General features: G+C 35.8%; 1 protein-coding gene across 7 annotated transcripts in view; it reads left to right on the top strand.

Annotated features, from left to right (window-relative positions):
- Positions 1-18770, top strand: part of SCAF11 (SR-related CTD associated factor 11) — a 73131-nt gene that overhangs the window by 18491 nt on the left and 35870 nt on the right. For 5 of the 7 annotated variants that reach the window (XM_022572392.3, XM_089920581.1, XM_089920580.1 and 2 more), the window contains exons 2-4: positions 3856-3909; positions 10986-11067; positions 13198-13355. In XM_022572392.3, the coding sequence (XP_022428100.2) occupies positions 11007-11067; positions 13198-13355 (219 nt within the window). In that variant the 5' untranslated portion in view covers positions 3856-3909; positions 10986-11006. Of the gene's footprint in view, positions 1-3855; positions 3910-10985; positions 11068-13197; positions 13356-18770 lie in introns of those variants that run through there. The other 2 variants (XM_089920579.1, XM_089920582.1) reach the window with 2 other exon arrangements.

Genomic DNA, 18770 nt, shown 5'->3' with positions numbered 1-18770 from the left:
AGGTAGAATGTGCTTATTCCATTTTACACAGAATGGAAACTTCCCAGTCTCGCTTATCTGTTTTAGAATGTCACGGCAACTTGAATCTCCTTATTTTGTAGTTAAATATGGTTTGTCAGTTATATCTTATTTTTTTCAACATATATGTGATCCTGCCATGTATAACAGTGCAAGTTTTGTCAAGGAGATGATGCTACATTAAGTGTAGAAGGAAATGGGAACATTAATTTTTCTTTTGGAGTAATAGCATAGTTTTCATGAACTCTTACCAAAATTATATTACATTTGAAAAACTGTTTTCCTATTTTCAATTTAATCTATGTTCTCTGCCTGAGGATTTCTGGCTTGCCTTTCACTTTGGAAATGTTTTAGTTTTTATTCATTTTAACCTTTTTAAAAAATGATTCATTTCAATAATTAGGTTATTGCTCATCATAGAGCATAGTATGAGGTGACATCCTTCATATTAGTGGAGTCTTTTGGCACTCACTTCCTGTTGCAGACACTGTAAGAATGTTAGAGACATTTTGAAGGCATATCTTTACTTCCTGGATCGATATATGAAGCTGGTTTTATTACAAGACGTATAAATGTGGGTGACTTCAGGTTCTTTATTTTCAGTTTACCTGGTAAACTACAAGACATAGGATTATCTGTTCATCAGTGAATGGTGCTGAGAAAACAAGCCTTTTTTTGGATATAGGTTTAGAATGAAGGAGTTGAATATGAAAAGATTCCTCCAAATTGCTACTGTTGATCAACTGCTGACAAGCAACCAAATCACTGATAACCCTGTCAAAAACTGAACTAGATAGAAAGTATTTCCAGGGCCTGATATGCAATAGTAACTGAAAGCAGAGCATGTGTCTTAGTCTGTTTGGGTTGCTATAACAAAATACCAAAACCTGCGTGGTTTGTAAAGAACGAAATTGGGACGTCCCTGTAAGGCCAACAGAGGCAGGGGAACACAATCAGATTCACAGGTTGCATCAGACCGAAACTCTCCGGACCACCCAGTTCCAGGAACTGACCTGGGGACTTTGAACCCGGCCCAGCCTTCCCGCCTTTCGAGGGGCGGGACTAACGGTCCCCCAGGATACCCGAAAAGACCACCAAATAAGGAATACCCTGCACCCTCCCAGATTCACCACACCCCTTTCCCTTCTTCCCCTATAAAATCTTGCCCAACCCTCGCCCGGGTACGACTTCTCTGGCCCCCTTTCTCTTGGACCAGTGAACCTCGCCTGGGAGCGCTCCCTGATAAAGCTCACTTGAAGCTTTCCTCTGTTTCGCGGTGCCGTTTGTTAAGATCTGACCTTACAGTCCCTGGTGGTGCATGGTTAAGAATCCACCTGCCAATGCAGGGGACACAGATTCGAGCCCTGTTCTGGGAAGCTGCCACGGAGCAACTAAGCCTGTGCGCCACAACTACTGAGCCTGCACTCCAGAGCCTGCGAGCCACAGCTATTGAGCCTGCGTGCCTAGAGCCCGTGCTCCACAACAAGAGAAGCCACCGCAATGAGAAGCACGTGCACTGCAACAAAGAGTAGCCCCCACTCACTGCACCTAGAGAAAGCCTGCGGCGCACAGCAACGAAGACCCAACACAGCCAAAAATGAATAAATTTTTTAAAAAAAGAATGAAATTATTTCTAGAGGCTAAAAGTTCAGGATCAGGGTGCTACCGTGGTTGGGTGAGGGCCCTCTTCCAGGTCTCAGACTTTCCCTTGAATCATCACATGGTGGAAGGGATTAGGGATCTTTTTGGAGCCTCTTTTATAAGGCACTAATCCCTTTCATGAGGGTTCCACCCTCTTAACTTAAGTACATCCGAAAGGCCCCCCTTACTAATAATGCCATCACCTTTAGGGATAAGGATTTCACCATGAATTTTGGGGGGATATAAACATTAAGACCATAGCAGCATGTAAATGAATCCAATAAAACAAAAATTGATTTTTATATCCATTTCAGTTTTACTGTTGGTTGGTATTTATAAAGTTGGGGTGAAATTGAAAGTATTGGCAGGAATGAAAATTTTGTTGCTGTTTTTGTAAATAGATATCCTAATTTGTTGGTTCTCCATTGAATTATTTTCTGATTAAGAGTTTTATTTTTTTTTTATTATTTATTTATTTTTTTAAGAAGATGTTGGGGGTAGGAGTTTATTAATTTATTTATTTTTGCTGTGTTGGGTCTTCGTTTCTGTGCGAGGACTTTCTCTAGTTGTGGCAAGCGGGGGCCACTCTTCATCACGGTGCGTGGGCCTCTCAGTATCACGGCCTCTCTTGTTGCGGAGCACAGGCTCCAGACGTGCAGGCTCAGTAGTTGTGGCTCACAGGCCTAGTTGCTCCGCGGCATGTGGGACCCTCCCAGACAAGGGCTCGAACCCGTGTCCCCTGCATTAGCAGGCAGATTCTCAACCACTGCGCCACCAGGGAAGCCAAAGAGTTTTATTTTTAACTAAAAAAATTTGATGTTGAAAAAATATGTAACTTGTGATCATGAGTAGAGAGAAATTGGTGTGTTGAAGGGCAAACACTTTGTTTATTAAAGACCTGTAAATTATTTTTTTTAATTCATTACATTCAGTTAGATATTAACATACTCAGATCATTGTATGAAAATGTACTATGTTATAAAATTTGAAGAAAGAGAAAAGATACTTTTTTCTACCTATATGTCTAAGCATTAGTCTGAAAAGCTTTTTCTGGGGATAAAACTTTATTGTGTGGGATCAGGTACAGTGTGTGTTTCATGTTTGCCTAATAGTCACTCCCATAGAGGAAGTGTAAAATAGTCAGAATCACCTTACCTGTTTGCATATATCCTTCGTTTGTTTTAAAAATTAAAATCCTCACTATCATGTTCAAGTTGACAATCCCATTTTTGAGTCCTTTAAGGATGGAAATGCTATAATGGTACAGAATAGTTGGGTGGGGTTAGAAAAATACATTTTAAATATATTTGGTCTTCATTCGGAAGCCTTTTTTTTACAAAGGCGTATGTTGCAAGGATACATCAGTGCTCACTGTGTGCTTCTGTAATATCCTGTGCTTACCACCATTACAGCATCTGCTATACTCTGTTGTTACTGATTTTTGTTTTTGTTTTTATCAGGTGTGTCAGTGCTTAAGGTCTAGTTGGTACCTAGAAAATATGGAGCACTGACTAAATATTTAATAAATAAATAGAAAATATGGAGCACTGACTAAATATTTAATAAATAGAGAGAGAGGGAGGGAGGGAGAGAGAGAGAGGGAGGGAGGGAGAGAGAGAGAGAGAGAGAAAGAGAAGGAGAGAAAGAGGCAGGCTGTAGAAATGTGGGGAGTCCGGTGTGGGGCCGGTTGAAAAAGAAGAGAAAAAAAAGAGAAAAGTGATTATTGGCTAAGGATACTAAAATCTGGAGTTCAGGAAGTAATTGAAATACTAGTAGTTGAATTTCTGGGCTCTTTAAATATCTTTTTGTATATCTTTTTCTAAATTGCTTTCTTAGGTGGTAAGCCTATGTGTATTTGTTGGGGTAGATTTTCTTCTAATTCTCCATTACTCTGTTTTCAGTCGGTTTTCTCCTATATGCTGAAATGTGCTTTCTTGTACTTCTCCCTCCCTGAACAAAATGTTTTCATTATTGTTTGCTTCCAGTACATATGTGTGTCTTCATATCTGCAGGCATATAGTCACTCTGTCGAAATGTTTTAAGTTCTAGATAAATTATACTCACATCTGGGGCCCTCTGTAATAAGTACTTCTTTATACTTTGCTAGTCTCCTTTCTTCTGTACCCAAGTTAAATAAGGGAGCAGCCAGGTGAAAATGAAATGAAATAGGACTAATTTTCATAATTCCCTCTCCAGAAAAGTTTGATGGAAAACCGATTACCTGACTGCTCGACCTGAAGCATCTTAAGGGTAAGAAGCCTTGTAAATATTTGTATACTTATTAAAAACTAAATGACACTCTTAGGTACCACCTAGGAAGTTGTGGTTGGAGCTTCACTTAAACATGACCTCTTCTTTTTTGCTGGAGTTGCCATATGTTACGGCATTTAGTGTTTTATCTCCTATATCTATATAAAGTAGAAAATAGGATACAAAAATCCTAGGGCTATTTACTTTGTGAGTCCTAGATTTTGTGTCTTGCTTCAACATTTTTATTTTCAGATAAACAGGAATCTTGATAAATATTATCAATGTAGAATAAAGAACTTATTTATCTTTGTGTAAGTTTCGTTTGAAGAACTATTTGACAATTTAAATTTTGTAAACATTTTACTCATATTCTTTCTATATGTGGATATTCTTTGAGTTACAGGAGTTTTTAAAATTTGTTCACTTGTTAATAATGAAAATCTGAGAGTCATACAGATTTATCAGTTTTAATCCTGTGATATACGTAAAATCCGTTTGAGTTGGGGAGGTATTCATGTGTCTGTGCATGTGTGTTTGTTGTTGAGTACTTTGTGCTAGTCTGAACACTTTAAATGGATTATGAGATTATGTAATTTGATTTTCATAATGACTGAAATGGTTACTGTTTTATCTCCATTTTATAGAATAGGAAACAGGCTTAAAGAAGTCATACTACTAGTAAGTGTCAGACTAGTTAATGTTTGAACCCAGACAGTTTTTTTCTAAAACTAGTGCTAAAGGGACATTCCTATCTATACTGAAGAGTGCTGGTATTAAAGCTCCAGGCGAAGGATATTCTAAACAAAAACTTGTCAAAATAGCCCACTTGAAGCAAACAGGTCTACTTGCAAAGTGTGGTAAGAGTGTTATACGGTGGAAATCAGGTAGGAAAAAAAATTAGAGGGACCATTCTGCAAGGGATTTAAAAATTAACAGTGACATATTAGAAGCAGGAGGGAGTTGATTATGTAGCAAAGAAGTTGGAAAGGAAATTACTATTAAGCTGAAGGAGGTAATTGCCTTAACCTTACTCTGAAGCGAACAAGTGGAAAGCACTAGGGCAAATATCCATGATAGTTTAAGCCAGATTGATAAAATAAATGTAGATAAATCAACAAAATCACATAGCCTTCAGGGTATTTTTAAAGAAACTCAAGGACACCATTGCAGAACCATTGACTCAGATGTGTAATGAGAAGCTGTTGTGCCATAGTACAGGTTGAGTACAAATGTAAATAGATGCCTATACTTAGGAAAGCTTGACGGGCCCTCTGCAGTGAAAGACTGAGCCACATCTCCAAACTAGGCAGCCTTCTATAGTCTGTAATAGGCTTGGTAAACGTTTTCTGAAAAGGGCCAGATCGTAATTATTTTAGGCTTTGCCAAGTATACAGTTTCTGTAGTAACTATTCAGCTTTGCCATTGTAGTGCAAAAGCAGCCATAGGCAATATATAAAGGAATGAGCATGGCTGTTCTTCAACAAAACTTTATTTACAGAAACAGCCAGTTTTTTGACCGCTGGCCTATAATAATGGATCGAATTCCACCCCCCACCCCCACTGCCACCCCGACATCACTAACAAATAGCCTTGCTTATGGTTTCTTCAAGGGAAAATAAAAATAACATTCTTAGAGGGAGTATCAAATTTTTGAGTAGTTAATTGGCAGGCACTTAATGGTTTTAAGACTGGGATTGGGATGGAAAATGTGCATTAATAGTAATGGTTAACATTTGAATGCTTTTTATTGCTAGACAGTGTCATAAGCACAGGTATGCTTATGACAAAAATTACAATTTTTTTTTTTTTTTAATTCTCAGGTAGTTAGGATAATGGGGTAAGATGGTGTGGTATGAATTTCCCCAAATGAAGAATTACACTCAATTATAGATCATACAGGGGCATAGTATGATTCTAAAATCAGCTAAGTTTGGAAGTTGGCTTTACTGTACATATGAATCTTGCACAAATCTTGATAAAGTGCAGATTCTTATTCACTAGTCTAGAGTGGTGCCTGAGGTATCTTTGTAGCAAGTTCCCAAGTGATATTGATACTGTCCTGAGTAAATACCAAGTGGAATAGTAACCTGTGACTATCGGAATATTTTTAAAAGTATTCTATCTCAGCAATTCCATCATTCTAGTTACTCAAATCAAAATACTGTGGAATAATCCTGGAATCTTGCTCTAACACATATGCCGCATTTAGTCTGTCAGCAAATCCTGATGGCTGTATTTTGAAAACTGCTGGAATCTGAGCACTTTTCATCAACCTTGCTACTACTTTAGTACAAGCCACTGTCATCTCCCCCTCTAGATTATTGCAGTAGTCTGCTTGCTGGCCTCTGCTTTTCCCTTTGCTGCCTCCTCTGCCTTAAACCCCTTACTGGCTTATCACACTCAAAGAAGCCAATGTATTTACCTTAGCCTATAAGTTGTTACCTGATACCTGAAGAATAGCACCAGAACTAAAACAAATGTTAATGTAGGCTGAGTGGGAAGTTTTCCTTTTGTTCTTGACATTCTATCTACTTTTATTAAGGTAGACTGTGATTGAATTAACCTTTTAAAAGTAACTCTAGTCCTGACTCAAATTTCCAATTTTTAACCTACTAAAAACCTTTAAATTATTCTTGTATCTGTTAGTTTCTTATTTTCTGCTTGGGTATTGAATCGAAGTATGGGCCTTTGCATTTCTCCTTATTAATCTAATACAGAATTTTCCTAGGCAGTACATACCTTTAATGTAGAAACTCACATGTGTACGTTATTTAACAAACTAATAGAAAAACTACTTCATGTACACATGGAAGAATCATAACTGATGAAATTGGGGATTTCTTGTGCCTAGATATTACAAAATATATTTGAATACTTCATTGCAATCACTCGTCTTGCATCAGTTCAAGAAAGAATTCTAAGAGTTGATTTAAAAAATAATTTTACTTCATAAATTTGTTCCCCTCGACTAACAAATTAATTTCCTTTCCTCTGTTTCTCATTTTGTCTCTTGTAATCACCATTTACCTAGTCCCCTAGGCCAAAATGATCTTTTACTCCTTCCTTTGTATTTATTTAGTCGCCAAATGTCAGAAATTCTTCAGCTCTTCAAAATTTCTTTCTTTTTTATTCACTTCATAGCCAATTACTCTAGCTATGCAAACATCTCTGCTTCCAATCTCTCCCCGCTCTATAATCGTTCTGTGTTTTGCAGGCAGATCATTCTTTTAAAAGATTCATTTGCATTGCTTATATTCATGTCAGTCTTCCTCAGAAGAATCTATAGGATTGACTCTAAACCTCTCAGTCAATCATTAGAGATCTGTCTATAATCTAGCCCTACTTGATTTATATTGCTCTGCTTATTACTCTCGTTACCCTCACTGTAATCTTTCAGATGAACTTCTTGGCTTACATGCCCATTCCTTCTCAGTATATACACACAGTTGCTCTTTCACCCACTGACTTTTTTTTTTTTTTAACATCTTTATTGGAGTATACTTGCTTTACAATGGCGTGTTAGTTTCTGCTTTATAACAAAGTGAATCAGTTATACATATACATATGTTCCCCGTATCTCTTCCCTCTTGCGTCTCCCTCCCTCCCACCCCTCTAGGTGGTCACAAAGCACTGAGCTGATCTCCCTGTGCTATGCAGCTGCTTTCCACTAGCTATCTATTTTACATTTGGTAGTGTATATATGTCTATGCCACTCTCTCACTTTGTCCCAGCTTACCCTTCCCCCTGCCCCTATCCTCAAGTCCATTCACTAGTAGGTCTGCGTCTTTATTCCCGTCTTGCCCCTAGGTTCTTCAGGACCATTTTTGTTTGTTTGTTTTTTAGATTCCATATATATGTGTTAGCATACGGTATTTGTTTTTCTCTTTCTTACTTCACTCTGTATGACAGACTCTAGGTCCATCTACCTCACTGCAAATAACTCAATTTCGTTTCTTTTTATGGCTGAGTAATATTCCATTGTATATATGTGCCACATCTTCTTTATCCATTCATCCGATGATGGACACTTACGTTGCTTCCATGTCCTGGCTATTGTAAATAGAGCTGCAATGAACATTGTGGTACATGACTCTTTTTGAATTATGTTTTTCTCAGGGTATATGCCCAGTAGTGGGATTGCTGGGTCGTATGGTAGTTCTATTTGTAGTTTTTTAAGGAACCTCCATACTGTTCTCCATAGTGGCTATATCAATTTACATTCCCACCAACAGTGCAAGAGGGTTCCCTTTTCTCCACACCCTCTCCAGCATTTATTGTTTGTAGATTTTTTGACGATAGCCATTCTGACCAGTGTGAGATGAGATATCTTGGGGTTTTGATTTGCATTTCTCTAATGATTAATGATGTTGAGCGTTCTTTCATTGGTTTGTTGGCAATCTGTATATCTTCTTTGGAGAAATGTCTATTTAGGTCTTCTGCCCATTTTTGGATTGGGTTGTTTGTTTTTTGATATTGAGCTGCTTGTAAATTTTGGAGATAAATCCTTTGTTGCTTCATTTGCAAATACCTTCTCCCATTCTGAGGGCTGTCTTTTCGTCTTTGTTTATGTTTTCCTTTGCTGTGCAAAAGCTTTTAAGTTTCATTAGGTCCCATTTGTTTATTTTTGTTTTTATTTCCATTTTCTAGGAGGTGGGTCAAAAAAGTTCTTGCTGTGATTTATGTCATAGAGTGTTCTGCCTGTGTTTTCCTGTAAGAGTTTGATAGTGTCTGGCCTTACATTTAGGTCTTTAATCCATTTTGAGTTTATTTTTGTGTATGGTATTAGGGAGTGTTCTAGTTTCATTCTATTACATGTAGCTGTCCAGTTTTCCCAGCACCACTTATTGAAGAGGCTGTCCTTTCTCCACTGTAACTTCCTGCCTCCTTTATCAAACATAAGGTGACCATATGTGCGTGGGTTTATCTCTGGGCTTTCTATCCTGTTTCATTGAGCTATAATTTTGTTTTTGTGCCAGTACCATACTGTCTTGACTACTGTAGCTTTGTAGTGTAGTCTGAAGTCAGGGAGCCTGATTCCTTCAGCTCCATTTTTCTTTCCCAAGATTGCTTTGGCTGTTCCGGGTCTTTTGTGTTTCCATACAAATTGTGAAATGTTTTGTTCTAGTTCTGTGAAAAATGCCAGTGGTAGTTTGATAGGGATTGCATTGAATCTGTAGATTGCTTTGGGTGGTAGAGTCATTTACAGAATGTTGATTCTTCCAATCCAAGAACATGGTATATCTCTCCATCTGTTTGTATCATCTTTAATTTCATCAGTCTCTTATAATTTTCTGCATATAGGTATTTTGTCTCCTTAGATAAGTTTATTCCTAGATATTTTATTCTTTTTGTTGCAATGGTAAATGAGAGTGTTTTCTTAATTTCACTTACAGAGTTTTCATCACTCGTGTATAGGAATGCAACAGATTTCCGTGCATTAATTTTGTATCTTGCTACTTTACCAAATTCATTGATTAGCTCTAGTAGTTTTCTGGTAGCATCTTTAGGATTCTCTATGTATAGTATCATGTTATCTGCAAACAGTTGACAGTTTTACTTCTTCTTTTCCAATTTGGATTCCTTTTATTTCTTTTTCTTCTTGATTGCTGTGACTAAAACTTCCAAAACTATGTTGATTAATAGTGGTGAGAGTGGGCAACCTTGTCTTGTTCCTGATCTTAGAGGAAATGGTTTCAGTTTTTCACCATTGAGGATGATGTTGGCTGTGGGTTTGTCGTATATGGCCTTTATTATGTTGAGGTAAGTTCCCTCCATGCCTCCTTGCTGGAGAATTTTTGTCATAAATGGGTGTTGAATTTTGTCGAAAGCTTTCTCTGCATCTATTGAGATGATTGTATGGTTTTTCTCCCTCAATTTGTTAATATGGTTTATCACATTGATTGATTTGCGTATCTTGAAGAATCCTTGCATTCCTGGAATAAACCCCACTTGATCATGGTGTATGATCCTTTTAATGTGCTGTTGGATTCTGTTTGCTAGTGTTTTGCTGAGGATTTTTGCATCTATGTTCATCAGTGATATTGGCCTGTAGTTTTCTTGCTTTGTGACATCTTTGTCTGGTTTTGGTATCAGGGTGATGGTGGCCTTGTAGAATTGAGTTTGGGAGTGTTCCTCCCTCTGCTATATTTTGGAAGAGTTTGAGAAGGAAAGGTGTTAGCTCTTCTCTAAATGTTTGATAGAATTTGCCTGTGAAGCCATCTGGTCCTGGGCTTTTGTTTGTTGGAAGATTTTTTTTTTTTTTTTTGCGTTACACGGGCCTCTCACTGTTGTGGCCTTTCCCATTGCGGGGCACAGGCTCCGACGTGCAGGCTCAGCAGCCATGGCTTACGGGCCCAGCCGCTCTGCGGCATGTTGGGATCTTCCCGGACTGGGGCACGAACCCGTGTCCCCTGCACTGGCAGGCGGACTTTCAACCACTGCGCCACCAGGGAAGCCCTGTTGGAAGATTTTTAATCAGTGTAAATTTCAGTGCTTATGATTGGTCTGTTCATATTTTCTGTTTTTCCTGGTTGAGTCTCGGAAGGTTGTGCATTTCTAAGAATGTGTCCATTTCTTCCAGGTTGTCCATTTTATTGGCATATAGTTGCTTTTAGTAACCTCTCATGATCCTTTGTATTTCTGTAGTGTCAGTTGTTATACCCACTGACTCTTATTTGTCAGATTGGCCTAGCTAAATTCCTTTTTATTCCTTCATACTGTTTTGCTCCTTAAATGTGTTAAGCTCCTTAACATATGTAACCTGTCAACTTCAATGAAAACTTCAGTCCAAATGGATCTCTTTTCTCTAAGCTCTGATTGTATTTATGTCTGTACCAAAAAATTTATCATTAGTCTTTGTTGTTTAATACTTATACAAGGCTTCTCCTTTCAGTAAGACAGTGCTTGGTGGCAAGGAGTATAAAAGTGTACTGGATTATCCAGAAAATTTACTGGCTTGGTTTGTATTGTGTTTTTTTATGTGTAAAATAATTTCTTACAGTTTGGGTTTTTTTTTAATATAGATATTATTGGGACAAGGCAAACATAAAAATTCTCTATTATAATTCATCTTATAGGAAACCCTTTTTCAAGGAGAAATGAAGAAGAAAACTCTATATACCCTAAATGTGGGAGATCAGGACTATGAAGATATGGAAGGTAACTTAATTTTTATAAAGCTTGTGTGTTGAAAGCAAAAGTTAGTGTTTCCATACTGTTTGTTAACAAGGAGTTTTTTGTATTTACATATTTTTGTTGTTCTTAAACTGTGAAATAAGCTGCCTAAATAAGAAGTGCACACCTTTTTTTTCCCTCTTCTCTTGTCTTATTTTTGATCAGTCAGTTTTTAGTTCATTGAGCTCTGCTCTTTTTCTTCTTAAGTTTTGCTCCCTACTGATTTAGGAATGACATTTTTCTGTTTTTATTATTACTGTCCTTGGTTTTTTCTCCATTCCCTTCTTCCTGAAAAAAATCTCACGTTCTTTAGTGAAAGTCTGTTGGTGGTAAACTTAAGTTTTTGTATTTATTTTATCCTCTTCAAAACTATTGAAAGATATACAATTCTGGATTGATAAATTTTTTTTTGTCTCTTAGCACTTTGAAGATATTATTTAGCTATTTTCTAGTTTTCTTACTAGCTGTCAAGGAATGTCTTTTCAACCTAATTGTCATTCCCTTGTAGATGATCTGTCTTTTCCCTCTTTTTGCTTTTAAGATCTTGTTTTCATCTTTGATATTGTACAGTTTTGCTACTTTGTTTCTAAACATGGATTATTTTTATTACTCCTGTTTAGTATACCTTGTGTGTCCTTTATCTGTTGGATCATGTTTTTGTTTTATCATTTCCCAGCCATTACTGCTTCAACTATTGCCTGCCCTTTAGTCTCTTCTTCTGAACTTCAATTAATATGTTAGACTTTGTTCTGACCTCATTTCCCAACCTCTGTTTTTATATCTCCTTGTCTGTCTCTTACGGTCTAGGTAGTTTCTTCAGTTCTTCCAGTTCACAAATATTTTTTTCTTCTGGGTCTAATTGCTGTTCAGTTATTTTATGTAGTATTTGAAAGTTCTGATATTTGAAGCCAGTGGACATCTAAATAAATTTATAATAAATAAATATAATACATAAATATAAAAATAAATCTAAACTCATTCTTGTTTCTGCTGATTCTTACTCAAGGCAGCGTATTTTCTTCTGTTTGGTAAAGTTTGATTATGAGCTCATATTTGATCTGTTTAATCTGTGGAATCCTGAGGGCCTAAATTAGGGATGCTTTCCTTCAGAGGATTTGTATGTATTTGCTTTTTTCTGAACCCATGCTGGGACCACTTTAACCCCATTTGAGGGTCTTGGCTTAAAACTGGAATCTCCTAGGATCAGTTTCCCTACCTGGATTGGTCCTAAGGTTAGTCTCCAGATCTGAACACTAGTATGGACATGTTTCCAGGGCAATGCCAGCTTTTCCATTTGCTTGGCATATACTGGTCACATTTCAGCTGACCATTTCTGTATTTTTGTTTTGTTTTATGTTGAATCTTGGAGTTTCTTTTACTTTTGAGCCAGCACTGCTTACTTCTTGTGTGTTGGTTACATTGCTGGTAGGTGTTTAAATTAGTACAAACCCTAAGGGGTATAATTTGGCAGCATCTATTCATAATACAAATGTATGTGCACGTTGGTCTAACAATTCCATTTTTAAGAATTTATTCTGTAGATACACTATTAAAAATGGGAAATGAAAAGTTTTTCATTGCAGCATTGTTTGTAATAGCCCAAGTTTGAAAACAGGTGAATGTCCCATCCATAGGTTGAAACAACAAAAAACACAGACTGCTGTGTATAGTGTTCTAGCATTTGTGTGAAGAAGGAGGTTTGAAAGAATATATATTAGGATTTACTTGTCTGTGCATTCTATCTTGTCTCTGGAAGAACACAAAACAAACAACAGTTGTTATTTGTTGCATTGGGTGGAACTAGATGGATGGGAGTAGATTTGCTTGGGAGATTTGTCACTATAACCTTTTTTCACTTTTAAATATTTGAACTATGTGATTATTACCTATTTTAAAATTAATTCATGAAAAATTCTTTTCACTCCTCCCTTAAATTATAAATCAGTAAACGTTGGGGTTATTGTGCTCAAGGAGTTTGTTTCTTATAGTGTATCTAAGATCTAATTACTTTGTAGAAGGAGGGCCTTTTAGAGTATCTAGTCCATCGTACCACCACAAACATAAGTCATTTGGCCTGGAGAAATTGAAAGCATATATCGTTGCTTTACTTTATAGGTGAAGAAAACAAAGATAATACTGCTACCATTGGTCTGTTGTACAGTGAAGCTGATAGATGTCCAATATGTCTCAGTTGCCTGTTAGAGAAGGAAATTGGTTTTCCAGAAAGCTGTAATCATGTCTTCTGCTTGACCTGTATTCTTAAATGGGCAGAGGTGAGTCTAAGTATTAAATATTATTGTATTTTAGTTCCCTAGCATGATTTCATTCCACCTAGTCTAAAGACTTGATACTGCCTTTCATAAATTATTTCACAGTAATGTGTTTTCCTCCACTTAGGACAAACATCTCTGTATTGCTCAAATTTTGTTAGTATATTCCCTTCTAAATTTTTTATATTCAGCTTTTTGTTCTTTTATGATTAAAAAATTTTAAATGCATACCATTAAAAAAACGGGATAATGGATTAAGTATTTTTTTCTGGTAGAAATGCAGTAATTCATCTTCAGTGTACTTGACCCTCTTGTGATTATATCTATTTACTACTAATAATAACACCTTCTCTCTGCTTTGTGTTTTATATTTTTCAGAGAATTTTTACATAGATTATTAAATTTCTTCCTTATATCAGCCTGTGGGATAACCAGAACAGATATATCAGTGTATTTCCATTTTACAGATGTGGAAACTTGGATTTTGTGTTCTATAACTTGGCCAAGGTCTCATAGCTTAAAGAGACAGAAATAAATTTACAACTGCATTTTCTAGTTCCTGTGTTTCATTTATTTTGAACTAATTTCAAAGTTAGAGATATTATTGAGGTTCTTCATAGATAGTTAATGATTAAGAAACAGGAAAATTTGGGACTTTTAATGTATTATGTTGATTCATTTTGGGTCAAGTAGATCACGGTACTGTATATTGAATATTCATTATGAGCCCCATTGTTAGAAATTGTGAAATAAAAATTTATCATACTGCTCATGCTATATTTTCTGAGTTAGTAATTTGTCAGTGTGAAAAAATTAGTAAAGGAGATAAATCTTAAAAATGTTTTTAACATTAGCTGCATTCAAATTCTTTGTTGTCCTTATGCACATTGGAGTTAATTGTCTATTATATAACTGGGGTTTTCAGAGTTCCGTGTCTAGCTTATATTTCATCAGTAGTATGAAAAAGAGAGCATAACTGTGTACTGACTCTATGGCCAAGTTCTGGGAGGGGGAAGAAAAAGATTTGTTATACCAATTGAGTTAATAATAGTATACTTGGAAACAGTTCTAATTAGATAAAAGTCTAAACTGGTTTTTGGCAAGAAAGGACTAAGGATAGGTGAAAATGTATTCTGGGAAAAAATATTTTGAGTTTAATTTAATTATTTAATATAATTGTAAATCTCTGTGTGTTTGCAGGAGCATTGACTAATGAAATAAGAATGCATATTTTTCTCTGCCACCCAACTAATGATTTCATCTGTGTTGAATTTAGTGCACCATGGTTTGCTTTGTGATTAGATATCTTAAAAATAGAGGAGATTTTGCTTCCAGTAGAGAATTACTGGATGGCTAGAAGGCTTCAATGCAGTGCTTTTTGTGAGATTGCATTCAGTGACCACATAATTGGGAGGTTCAACAACCATGATTTGAGTATGTGTTTTTCTCTGAGGATTAGAATGTGTAAAATAGGCTTGATTCGTCATCCTTCATTACACTACATGCATCTTTGATACAACCATTAGCTTTATCATGGTGTACAAGTTCAGGTGTCTCTAGGGTAAGTATCTAGAAGTGATTGTAGACTATGTACATATTCAACTCCACTAGATAGTGCTAAACTTGTCCATGTTTTTAACTATTGTTGAATACTTTTAAGTTAAAAATACTTGCTAACATACATAGTATTGCAATCAGCACTTTTCTTGCATGTAATATTTTTCTTCTTTTGTGTTACCCCTTTGGATGTAAACATTTTGTTGAAGCCAAATTGCTTCTAAAAGAAAATACTTATTGGCTGTACTGCCATAAATTGTGATGGGCAGTGGGGGAGTTGAGGTATTGTTTAAACAAAACTAGTTAACCTTGAAAGCAGAGAATAAACAGAATATTCTGAATTATTTCATTGTCCCTAGTGGGGATAGCAGACATCAGTTAAATAAACCATTAAGTTGAGCAGTAACAAGAACACAATCTACTAATAAAATGTTCATTATAGGGCCTCCCTGGTGGCGCAGTGGTTGAGGGTCCGCCTGCCGATGCAGGGGACACGGGTTCGTGCCGCGGTCTGGTAAGATCCCACATGGCGCGGAGCGGCTGGGCCTGTGAGCCATGGCCGCTGAGCCTGCGCGCCCGGAGCCTGGGCTCCGCAACGGGAGAGGCCACAACGTGAGAGGCCCGCGTACCGCCAAAAAAAAAAAAAAAAAAAAAAATGTTCATTATAATTAATAAATGATTACTGGTTAACAAAATCACTTCAAAATTTTCAGTTTGAATCTTTTATTGGTATGATAAAAATTAGATATGTTTTGAAGTATATCAGTGCTTTGACAAATAGAAGCAGATTTCATATTCACTAGTGTTTTTATTTATGGCCATTAGTTATTAAGATCTCTCTTCTCATTTTCCTCAGCCTCCTTCTGTTTTGAAAAAGAGGCATGTAGTTTACTTTGGATTTCAGGATTAGGAAAGAGCATTTGTATTCAGACTCTGCTAACTGGCCCGGCCTTGTGCTAAGGCTTTCTTTTATATTCTTTCATTTAAATTACTATGTTAATGTTTATTTGAAATGCAAGGCATCGATCCTGAACTCTTAAGTTGTTTCTAAATACTTCAAGAGCCTGAAATTAAAATAGTTTTTAAAAATTGATCCATAGTTTTAAATTTTACTAATGTTCACTTTTAGTAGGGAGTTAGAAATCAAAAGTGAAATTTACAGTGGTTGGAAATCTACATAATAAGAAAAAAGTACAAAATGTATTCAGGATCACCTTCCTAGTCTTATGTGTCTTTCAGAAATTCTGTTGAGCTATCTGAGATTTATTCTCAAGGTTTATTAAAATTTGATTCAGAATAGGTATCAAGAGCCAAGAAGGACTCATTTATTTACTTTCACCTTAATATTTTAATCATTGGAGAAATTCTCCATAAGAAACAAAGTATTTAATAGTCTAGTATATTTATTTTGGACACATTCCTGAAATTTCTCATGTTCTTAAAATATCTATATCCAGAGTCACAATCAGTTTCAGTCTCTTCAAGTTCTAAAATTTTGGTTCTTTGGTTATTTAAAACAAAAGCCATTTAAGGACTAATTAAGTAACTGAATTTAGTCTCTAGATATTCATAGAATCTACTTACCTAGGGCAGAAAGATTCAGAATAATGGAAGCTGGTGGTCTTCATGGCCCATAGCCTAATTGCCTCCCATTAGGGACACTAGAACAAATTGAAATTAAACATGTCCATTCTGTGTTTAGTTTCAAGAAGTTCACAGATGGTAAGCCTGCTGGTTTATAAAATAAAAATGATGATGTAGAAATGAAATATTGATCTAAACAAAGACACAGTAATTGACACTTAGGAAAGTTGAAGTTCTTGTTAATTTAAATCAGCAGTATTAGAACTGAGAATCTGGAACTAAAGAAGGCCTTTAACCTGATGAAATATGTATAGAACCAATACACTAAAGTTTATCAGCCACTTAGAAAGTTAATTATTTTATCCATACTGTGAGGAAAAATACAGTCTAAACATATTGAGGGCATTTAGTTTACACATAAGTTTAATCTTGATTGTCTGAGTTTGCACATTTTAAAGTAGATAATTAGAAAAGTGAAGGCTAGGGAAGTTTGACACATGGCCATAGCATTGACAGCCAATCATAATTATGATCCTCAGTAGACAATAGGGTAACCTACACACACACTAAGAAAATAAGAGTTAGGATTTGGCAGGTTGCCAAGAAGTGGTTACAGTTTTGACCCTTAAAAGGGTTAAAGTTTGAGGACTTGGAGACATTTCATGTTTGAAGTGGTTAAGAGTTTTTACTCTATTTAAAAGGAACATGCAATATATGTGATTAGGAGGTTTTTGATATTCACTGGGATTCTTTTTTAAGTAATGTAAATATTTCCCTTATTTTTAAAGTAATTTTTTTAATGTGATTAACTTTCCTACTATAAGCAAATTATCCTCCCTCAACTTATTTCTCTCAGTCCTCCATTTATATCAAATGCTGACAGCTTCAGTTTGAGAAAGTAAGGTTAATGAAATCAAAATTGCACAGTTGGCAAAGGTATGTTTTCTCTCATGAGACTAGAAATGAAGAGGGTCTTACTGTGGTGATGTACGGTTCTTGAAGAAGTCAGACAACAGTGTTCAGTGCAGACAGGTGAGGAGTATGTTTTTGGATTAATAGTACATACCAAAAAAAATCAAAATGTGACCCGTTGACTTACATCTTGGCTACTGATATGTTTTATATACAGATGTTCCCTTATGCAGTGAGTAGAAACTTATACATCATTCTAGTGATTAGATTATTGTTTGGTAACATAATTCAGCAAAGTTTTATTGCCTGGATTTCCCCAACAGTTTTTCCTAAGATGTAAATTTTTTCTTTATTCCTGAACTAAACCAAACCTCTCTGTTATGTACTTCTACTTCTTTGTGAACAATAATGTAAGCATACCTGTGGAGCGCTACTGTTAGTCCTTATCTTTATAATCTGTAAAGCATTGTCAAATACGTTAATTCATTTAATTATTACAACTTGTGTGATAGGTGATTCAGAGCTGTCTATCTTCATCCTTAAAGTAGATTAGAGAGGTTGCTAGTTCTGACTCCTCCAGAACTTGAATTTGTGACTAATTATTCCAAATTCCTAGTTGTTTTCACTCTGTATTGATCCTTTGGTAAAACCTTTGGTAGAGCAAAGAATATTTTTATATTGTGAATGCTCATTACCTAAAGCATATATGTAATAGGTTTTCATTTAATATTCTATTTTTACCAGTTGGGTAAATTAATGTGTATTTCTGTGTAGTCTAATTTTAAATGTCAGAATTTGTAAAGTGATTTATACAGATAGTTTATGGGATTTTCTGTTTTTATGCTAGAAAACGAAAGTCTTAACTATTAAATGTCAAAAGAAAAGAAAGGTTAAAAGTAATTCTACCCAACTGTTGTAATTTATTTTTAAGAATATGAAAGAGTTCCTTTTGAGTAGTTGGATAAAAAGTTTTCTTGCTGTTAATTTTATTACTGACAGCCATTTGCCCTGTAGGGATACATTCCTGAAAGCTGTCTTGAAAGAACTGGTTAAATGTGATAGGACTGTCTTGAAAGAACTGGTTAAATGTGATAGTGTACATGTAGGCCGACTACAGGTGAGCACTTCTTTAGAGGTGCAGACTAGGTATCTTGGGACCATCAAGAAGAAAGGATAGGTCCTAGTGAATGGCTTTAAAATAAGCAGCAACCTCTAATGGTATGCATTCCTAAATCATCTTTATTTGATTTTGAACTGCAGTTTTATATAATGTGCTCTATTTATTAGTAAGAGAGATAAATGTTCTAGAGATTCCCATGAACAGACAAACCTACCTAAAGCATAGGTACTGAGATTTAGTCTTTA

Source organism: Delphinapterus leucas, chromosome 11 (assembly GCF_059928025.1).
Source record: "Delphinapterus leucas isolate spDelLeu-1000000601 "Yukka" chromosome 11, BTC_Dleu_Yukka2, whole genome shotgun sequence".
Lineage (NCBI taxonomy): Eukaryota > Metazoa > Chordata > Mammalia > Artiodactyla > Monodontidae > Delphinapterus > Delphinapterus leucas.
Note: the sequence above shows the minus strand (reverse complement) of the source record. Positions and strands in the feature narration are given on the sequence as shown.